Here is a 9,246-nt window from a genome sequence, read left to right on the forward strand (position 1 = left end):
AAGCCTGTACCTGCTGGTCTCTATTTTCTCCCAGGAGTAACTGGTTGATAACAGGATTAAATCAAGGTTAAGCAGCATGTTGAACTGAGGCACAACTCAGGCAGGTAGTTGAAAGTTGCAGCACTGGCAGTCAAAACAAAGCAGGAAGGTTGGTACATTTAGTTAAGTCCACAACAAGGCCCACGAGTGATAAGGCACAAAGTCCAAGCCCAGGCAATAGGTTAGTGCAGGCAGGATTCAAGGCTGGGTAAGGAAACCATAGAACAAATTAAACAAGTGATTCCACATTGGCAGATTAATCTGACACAAGTGCAGCACGTTGACCTCATGGCTGGTGTCCAAGTGTGGAGTCTAATAATCCAGTGTGGCCATGAATGTCAGTGAGGAGCACTGGGATCAAAGAACACCTTACACAACCAAAAATGGTTTGGAGCAACTACTATTAAACTGCTGGCTTTAGGTGTTACTGGCTTTATGTGCCCTCTTAGATCAACTGCCCAAATATGGCCAATTAAAGACTAGAGTAGAACTCATTGAGGACAAAAGCCCTAGAAATTTAGCCAGGACACTTACACTATTAAATAAAGGGCAACATTTAGTTTTAAAGGAGAATTCAACCTGTAATAAAAAACCCTCCTCCTAAACTGGGTATACCCCCCTCCCTAGGGCAAATGCCCCTAATTTTTTGTTTTTTACCCCTCTGTGCAGATTTTGGCCTCTGAGTTCATGGGCTCTATATTTCTTCTGAAGTTTCGGCGAATGAGCAGTTGGAGTAAATTTCCAGTCCCAAACTGTGCATGTGCAGAAAGTCACAAATTTCCTACAATAAAAAAAAAAAAAAAAAAAAAAAAAAAAAATTTACTTTTCGGCGCATGTGCAGTTGTTTGGGACTGGAAATTTACTTCAACTGCACATGCGTCAAAAATGCACAAGACACGAAGATTACAGGAGAAGATGGCTGCCATGAACTCAAAGGCCAGAATCTGCACGGAGGGGTGAGTAAAAAATTAGGGACATTTGCCCGGGGGGAGGTAGGCTGGGTTGAATTTTCCTTTAAGGGGTGGTTCACCGTTAAGTTCGTTTTACCAAGTTATCAAACGGCTGATTTTGATCAACTTTTCAAGTGGCCAGTCTCTTATTTGATGGTTTCCAGCTTTCAAATAAGGGTCAGAGACCCCCATCTAAATGAGAAAAAAAATATCAAAAACTCTTTAAGGTTACAAATAGTGATTTCTACCAAGTCATCTTTCAAATTTAGGGAGTCTACTACGTATGCATAGGAATGCTAAGGTAATAACTGTAGCAACCAGATCCATTTTTATTTAGTAGTTGCAATATGAGCAAACTGAAAAACCACAAGTGAAAACTAATTGCAAATGGTCTTGAAATATCACACTTTACCCAATACCAAGTTCATTTAAAAGATTAACAACCCCTTTAAGTTGTGCTTCTCAACCTACAACAAAAGTGCACAATTGTGAAGCCTCATTACTGTGGCTATCCACAGATTTAAATTTTATGAATTTCTCTTTAGTTGGAAATCCAGTAGGGATGCACCTAATCCAGGATTCGGCCGAATCCTTCTGCTCGGCTGAACCCTAATTTGCAAATGCAAAGTAGGGGCGGGGAGGGAAATCCCACAACTGTCACAAAACGAGTAAAAATGTACCCTTCCAAGCCCTAATTTGCATATGCAAATTAGGGTTCAGCATTCGCCAAATCTTTTGCAAAGGATTCGGATGAATTCAAAATAGTGGATTCAGTGCATCCCTAAAATCAAGAAGTATGTGATACCCTTTAAGAACATCCCAATAAGCACTAAACGGCAATTACAGGCATGGGATGTTATCCGCAAGCCAGTTATCCAGAATGCTCTGAGTTACAGAAAGGCGATACTCCCATTTTATCCAAATTGTAAAAAGGTTTCCTTTTTCTCTGTAATTATAACAGTAACTTGTACTTGATCCCAACTAAGATAATTAATCCTTATTGGAGGCAAAACCAGTCAATTGGTTTATTAATGATTTACTAGTAGACTTAAGGTATGAAGATCCATATTACAGACAGATCAGTTATCTGGAAAACCCCAGGTCCCGAGCATTCTGGATAACTGATCCAATAACTATACTGCTTATTGTACAGAATCTCTCCTCACTAAACAGCCAATCAATTTGGAACAGGTTAACTAGGAGTAAAACATTTGTTCTTCCTATAAATAAAGGCTGACATTTTGGGCACTCCCCACATTAATACATCAAGACTGTTTTTCCCAGATACCACCTGATTACTGCCCTGACTATTTTCACTTCAGTTTTGCAATGACCAGGAAACTTATTTTTAAATTCAGTTTATTGATGTCAAAAAAAAGAGCAGCGAAACCAAATAACTAGATATATGTTAAACTACAGGGGGACGCTGGAACATAAAGAAAGCAGAAAAAGGAGAGAGATCACTCATGGTCCTCCCCTAAGGTGTGTTTGTCAAACAGGTATTCAGCCAATCCATTACTGGGAGCACCCATCCGGCGCAGGTTGGTAATATGATCTCCAAGCTCCTTCATAGACTTCACTTGTTCGTCAAGGTAATGGCTCTCCAGAAAGTCGCACAACTGCAAAGATGGAAACAGAGGCAAGTTAGCAATAGAGCTTTGGTTTCTTGAATCAAGTTGTAATGATCACCTACGGTAAATCAGCTCTACAGTATTTTAACAGTGTATTTTGTACAGACAGTTGCACTGCTTCGGTGTAGAACCAACACTTACATGGGGATCATTGTGATCAGTCGAAAGCTTGTGTAGCTCCAGAAGAGACTGATTAACATTCTTCTCCAACTGAAGAGAACACTCCAAGGCTTCCAGCCCATTTGCCCACTCATCACGTTCTGGTTTCTGTAAATAATGAACATAAAATTCTTTGGGAACATGCATGCATAGATTGTAATCTTAACTTAAAGGGGAAGTAAAGTCTAAAATAGAATAAGGCTAGAAATGCTGTATTTTGTAAACTAAACATGAACTTACTGCACCACAAGCCTAATCAAACAAATAATTTATGCTTTCAAAGTTGGCCACAGGGGGTCACCATCTTGTAACTTTGTTATACATCTTTACAAGACTAAGACTGTGCACATGCTCAGTGTGACCTGAGCTGCTTAGGGATCGTCATAAATTATCAAAACAGCACAAGTGAAATAATATCTGCCAGAAGCCGATACAGCAAGACTAATTAATAATCAGAATATACAGACTGCACTGGGTCCTGTGTTGTCATGTAATCTAATGTGGATTTTATAGTTTTTGTATTGTTTAATATAAACTCTCTAACTCTGCAGAACCAGTGGCTGCAGCAAAATAATCCTCCAAATAGAATCCCAGTTTATCTGTTTAAATCTGGCTCCATGATCTTTGTCCCTGCAGCTGGCGTTCGAAACAGTAAAGGGGATGTAAAGGAAAAAAAAACAAATACAAATCTCTACAGTCACCGACTGCTCTACAGGGAAACAAACAAAGCTGCTTGAGTTCTGCATGGCTGGGAAATAAGGTGGGGGCTCCCCCTGCTGTTCATAAGTATGATTGTTTCCCTGCAGAGCAGTTAGGGACCAGCTGACGATTCCTATCCACAGCAGTAAATGAAGGGAGAATTGCATTCATGTTTCAAATAAAAACTGTACACATTTTTAAATTAAGTGTGTTGGAGATTCTCTCATTAAAGTAAAAATGGGATTTAGTTTATTTGCCTTTACATGCCCTTTAATACCACTACAGTTTCCAGAATCTTTATTTCAGGAAATAGCTAAAAAGGCAAATTCTAGAGGGTTAAAAAGGGTTCTAAAGTCAGTTAAATAGATAAGCAGAGCAGCCATAATCATGTCACAACATGCAGCCAGGGTGCGGCACATGAAGCAGAATATTTGAAAACAAAGTTTACGTTTTTAAGCAGAACACATCCCACTTGGCAAGCGCTTGTATATAAGCAGACAATTTATTTCCTAAGGCTATGTGCATCGGGATTATGTTGCAGTCTTTTATATATAGACATTTTTAACCCTTCATTCTGAAGTTTCCGAGTGCCTTCCCTACTCAGTTGATCCTTAAACTTGAAGCCTTCTCACCTTTATGTCCTGCAGGAATAGCCGCCCCCCACGCTGGTTCTGCATTTTCATCAGTTTCTCTGCATGCTCACGTTCTTCGTGGGACTGGTGTAGGAAGTATTTTGCAAAGTTTTTCAGTGCCACGTCATCACGATCAAAGTAATAGGACTATATAAGGGAGATGGCAAAACAGTCATGTTAGACATAGGAATAAAAGTTTAAAGGACCAGTAACATCAATTTTTTTTAATTTAAAATTTAGTTAGCGTAGAACGGGAAAAAAAAAAATCATTAAACTTTTAAATCGCAAAGTCTTTTATTAAGAAATACCTTACGGAAACTTCGCTTGCGCGCCTCCTTCCGTATAGGAGAAAACTAGGGAGGAGAAAGAGCGCCGCATGATGGATTATTGCCTTTTCTGAAGAGGAACGCAAGTGGAGTTTCAGTAAGGTATTTCTTAATAAAATCGATTTAAAAGTTTAATATGTCTGTTTTTTCTGTTGTACAACAATGAATGTTTTAATAAAAAATTGATGTTACTGGTCCTTTAAAGCCAAAGAGAAGGGACACTTCAATAACACCAATTCCTGTAACTGTACTGAATAACCAGGCCAATCTAATCTATACAAACACGTAGCGTGTCCTTTCAGTTCTCACCAACATTATATCTGATGTTGCTTTGACAAACATTGTGTGACTGGACACTGTACAGAAGTGAATAGGTTAAACAACGACCTGTAGAAGCAATGCACAAGCTGCAGTTCTGCAAATTCTCATGGACCTTTTTCTGTCTTTGCCCAAATACAGAGACCTCAGTTTTACATAACACGATTTAAGTCTTTTATGGTCCCAGCAATTTGTAATGCATTGCAATAAGGGATGCAGTGAATCCACTACTTTGGATTTGGCCGAACCCTTCGTAAAAGATTCGGCAGAATACTGACGAATCCTAATTTGCATATGCAGCAGACAATTTGTATATGCAAATTAGAGGTGGGAAGGGGAACACATTTTTTACTTTGTTTTGGGACAGTCACACGTTTTCCCTCCCCGCCCCTAATTTGTATATGCAAATTAGGATTTGGTTCGGACGGGCAGAAGGATTCAGCCAAATTATGCTGCTTTTTCTGGAAATGTTCCAAAAAAAAAAAAAAAAATTGATTCTAAATCCAAAAGATCCTGGAGCAGTATGTTTAACCCAGGAAGCCACATATTTAAGGCGTACTAATTCTGCCAAATCCAAAATGGGTAACTGTCAATTTATAACAAACTAAAACTGAATGTGGTGTTGCCCTACAGTAGTATAAGCCATGTGCGATTAGTACTACTACTACAATTTCAAAAAACACATCAGTTAATAGTGCTGCTCCAGCTGAATTCTGCACTGAAATCCATTTCTCAAAAGAGCAAACAGATTTTATATTTAATTTTGAAATCTGACACGGGGCTAGACATTTTGTCAGTTTCCCAGCTGCCCCCAGTCATGTGACTTGTGCTCTGATAAACTTCAGTCACTCTTTACTGCAAGTTGGACTGATATCACCCCCCCCCCACAGCCTACACAAGATAACAGCTGCCTGGTAGATCTAAGAACAGCACTCAATAGTAAAATCCAGGTCCCACTGAGACACATTCAGTTACATTGAGTAGGAGAAACAGCCAGCCAGATTACATAGATAATATTACAACTAAAATTTAAAACACTTGCTGGTTCAGGAATGAAATTTTATATTGTATAATTAATATAATAAATAATTATCTGCAGTGTAAACCGTCATTTAGAAAAAAAACTACATAAAAATCACGACAGAATCCCATTAATGTACTAGAATAGAGAATACTCCTGAGCAGCCAATAAAAGGATTACGCATTAAAGTACTAGAGATAAGTTAGTTAAAACATTCTACTATGTGGTTGGTCAGAGTGCTGTAAGATAAGCAATGCATATATGGAACCCGTTATACAGACTATTCAAGACCTGGGGTTTTCTGGATGAGGGACCTTTGGATCTTCATACCTTAAGTCTACTAAAAAAGTGATTTAAATATTAACTAAACCACACAGGCTGGTTTTGCCACAAATTAGGATGAATTATATCTTTATGACTAAGTACAAGCTACAGTTTTAGAATTACAGAAATTTCTTTAAAAAAATCTTGGGAGATGGCCCTTCCGTAATTTGAAGCTTTCTGGATAAAGGGTTTCTGTAAAACGGATCTCCTACATGTATTGCATGAACAAAAGGACTTGGGAAGACCACTTGTTATAGTAATGGGACTGCAGCACTTAACCAGTTTACCAATCTAAGATGAACCCAAAATTATGCGAGGCAGTAAGTGTGATATGTCCGCCTCCAGCAAGACAAAAAAGGGGATAGAGGGAGACACAGGAAGAGCCTAAAAAGTCATTGGATATAGTCCTGCCTCCAGAAAGGAGAACTTAACCCCATACCTCCTGTACTGACAGGTAGGGCCGTACTCATAAAACTTTAATTGCAACGTCTTATCCAAAAGTCACGCCTGGAGTTTTAGCAAAGAAGTGAAATGTTCCACCACCACAGAATAGATAAGAGCTAGTCCTGCAGCTGTCAGGCATTTCTCATTCAAGTGAATGGCTGGAAGTGGTGCCGATAAGCTATAAATATCAATCTACAAAATTTATGGACTACAGGATTGCCAAGTTGGTGGTTTTCCAGCCTAATTGGGCTACTAATTTAAAGCCCAGGTGGGTTTTGGTACAAACTAGCCAAGGTACAGATTAGGGCTACTTTTTGAGCCTTTTGGCTGCCCTAATGTGAAAAGCTTGTGTCTCCCAATGCATGTTGGGTAATGTAGTTTGTTTTAAGGAAAATTCAACCCCTAGGTGCAAAGAGACCCTCCCCCTGTATACACCGCCTCCCTCCCCCCAGGCAAATGCAATTAACTTGCTACTTACGTCTCCTAGGTCCTCACCAGCGGAGTTGACGGCAGCCATGTTCTCCCAAGTGATCTTCTTCCTGTATTCCCCAGCGTTTGGTGGCGCATGCGCAGTAGGAGGCATTTGCCGGTACGGAGCTACTGCACATGCGCCCGAAAGTCACAAAGTTTCCAGAAAAAAGAAATCTGAAACTTCGTAACTTTTGGGCGCTTGCGCAGCAGCTCCGTACCAGCAAATGCCTCTTAATGCGCATGCGTAACCGAACACCGGGGAATACTGGAAGAAGAACGCTCGGGAGAAGATGGCTGCCGTGAACTCCGCTGGAGACGACCTAGAAGGAGGCGTAAGTAGCAAGTTAATGGCATTTGCCCGGGGGGGAGGGAGGGATTTTTGCACCTAGGGGGTTAATTCTCCTTTAAGAATTTGCCAACTGCAAGATTTAATGTGAGACTACAATACCCAGCATGCAATGGGACCGACTTGTGTAGAAGTCAGGAGGCAACAGATTTTGGCCTCTGTACCCCAGTCTCCTGTCCCTCATCAGCATTCTCACATTTTTCTGGGGCTCAATTTCAGGGCAAAAATCTGCTGGCTACCAAAAAAATGGCTTAACAGTTTTGAAATTGTGTATTTCTTAGGCTTTAGGGGACCCCTATACCTGCATGGGCCCCCCCCTCCCATCTGTCCCATTTTGCTTCATGGAAAGATTTGAAAGGCGTATCTTTATATATTCATGTATTTCCCCCCACTTCACATATTGTGTTATCTTTGGGCTGGTTTTGAACCCTCCCTCACACAGGGCAGGCGACACTAGGATGATATAATGGTTGCTAAGGCGCAGAGCAACTTGATGACGTAAGAAGCGGCGTTGCTAGGCAGACACCGCGCTGCACAGGCTTACGCACATTACGTAACAGCCCGAGCGCGTAAACATGCTGCGTGACTAATGGCGACCTACTGTCGTAGGTCAATATCAGATACAGATAAACCCTCTCGCATTCATTTCAGTATAAAGCCAAGGCGCTAGCACGTATACATAAAACGCGGGGGTTGTCATGGCCAGCCAGGCGTCATATACTCACCATGGACAAGTACACATACGAGGCATACAGCTCCATGTTAACCTGACGATTAATGGCAGCCTCGCACTCCTGGTGGAAGTTCTGTCGGATCTGGGAATTCATGGTCAGTTCCGTTCAATCACTGTTGAAGCAGGAACCTTAAAAAAAATAACTCAATGTTCTGTCTTGAAGCTCTGCGTCTGTCTAATGCTAAAGCCCCGCTCCGCCTCTTATATACTAGCATAAACCACGCCCTCCTACGCAACGACACGTTTGATTGAATTGCCAGGACAAAAGATGGCCGGTAGGCGGGCCTAGAACATGCGTGGGCGTGGTCAAATGAATATTGAGGAAAATGTGCTGTGTGGTTGTTTCATAAACATGTTTACGTAATAGTGTGACTCCTGGGTATTCCGTGTCTCTGTGCTGGCTTGTGTAATCATATAATTGTATCTGTGGGACGTTAGAGAAATAGGAATAACCTTATAAATATATATTTCTGTAATTGTTTATATTTCTACCCAAATAATAATATTATTAATACCCTAGTACAATAATAATCCATTGAAATGTGAAACACTTAGGATATTCAGCCGTTAAAGTGATCCTGTGCCGTCCTGGAATAAACATTTCTAGGTTCATGATCCATGAATAGGGTTGCCATATTTTTAGGTAAAATACTGGCCAATCGGCAACCCTATCCATGAATCCAGCTGACCTGCCTTTTTGTAAATCCTTCAGTAAAGGGATAAAGAGACCTGAAATTATAATAGTACCACGCCCTCACTAGGCCTCTGTTCCGCTAGTCCTCTACCCTCTGAGGCTGCTGCATTTTTTCCTGCGCTCCCCTGCGCTGCGATTTCTTCCGTTCAGTTGCAGGGGAGCGCAGGAGTAGACGCACTCAATTATTGTGAAAGGGGGCTGTCCTCACACAGACGCATGTAAGCGCCAAACACAGGTGGGACTCAGCATGTTGCATTTCACCTGCGTTCGGCTCATACATGCGTCAATAATGGAAAATTCTATCATACTTACCGTAATTTTCCTTTCCTGGACTGAAGCATGGCAGTAGGCACTAATGGGTTAACTCCCTCGCACAGCGGAAGTACAGGAACCAATAAACCTAATTCCCAACCCCCTTACCCCATCTCTTTCCCTGTCCGAGCTCAGGTACTGAAGGGG

The 9,246-nt window shown here is 41.0% G+C and overlaps 1 protein-coding gene across 1 annotated transcript; it reads right to left on the reverse strand.

The window, feature by feature from the left end:
- Positions 1–2,331: 2,331 nt before the first annotated feature.
- On the reverse strand, positions 2,332–8,261 carry ftmt.S (ferritin mitochondrial S homeolog). Its single transcript, NM_001089603.2, has 4 exons — positions 8,086–8,261; positions 4,111–4,257; positions 2,762–2,887; positions 2,332–2,608 (listed from the first exon to the last, which is right to left on the reverse strand). Exons 1-4 carry the CDS (start codon positions 8,185–8,187, stop codon positions 2,450–2,452), a joined length of 534 nt encoding a protein of 177 aa, NP_001083072.1. The 5' UTR covers positions 8,188–8,261; the 3' UTR covers positions 2,332–2,449.
- Positions 8,262–9,246: the final 985 nt, after the last annotated feature.

Source organism: Xenopus laevis, chromosome 4S (assembly GCF_017654675.1).
Source record: "Xenopus laevis strain J_2021 chromosome 4S, Xenopus_laevis_v10.1, whole genome shotgun sequence".
Taxonomy (NCBI): Eukaryota; Metazoa; Chordata; class Amphibia; order Anura; family Pipidae; genus Xenopus; species Xenopus laevis.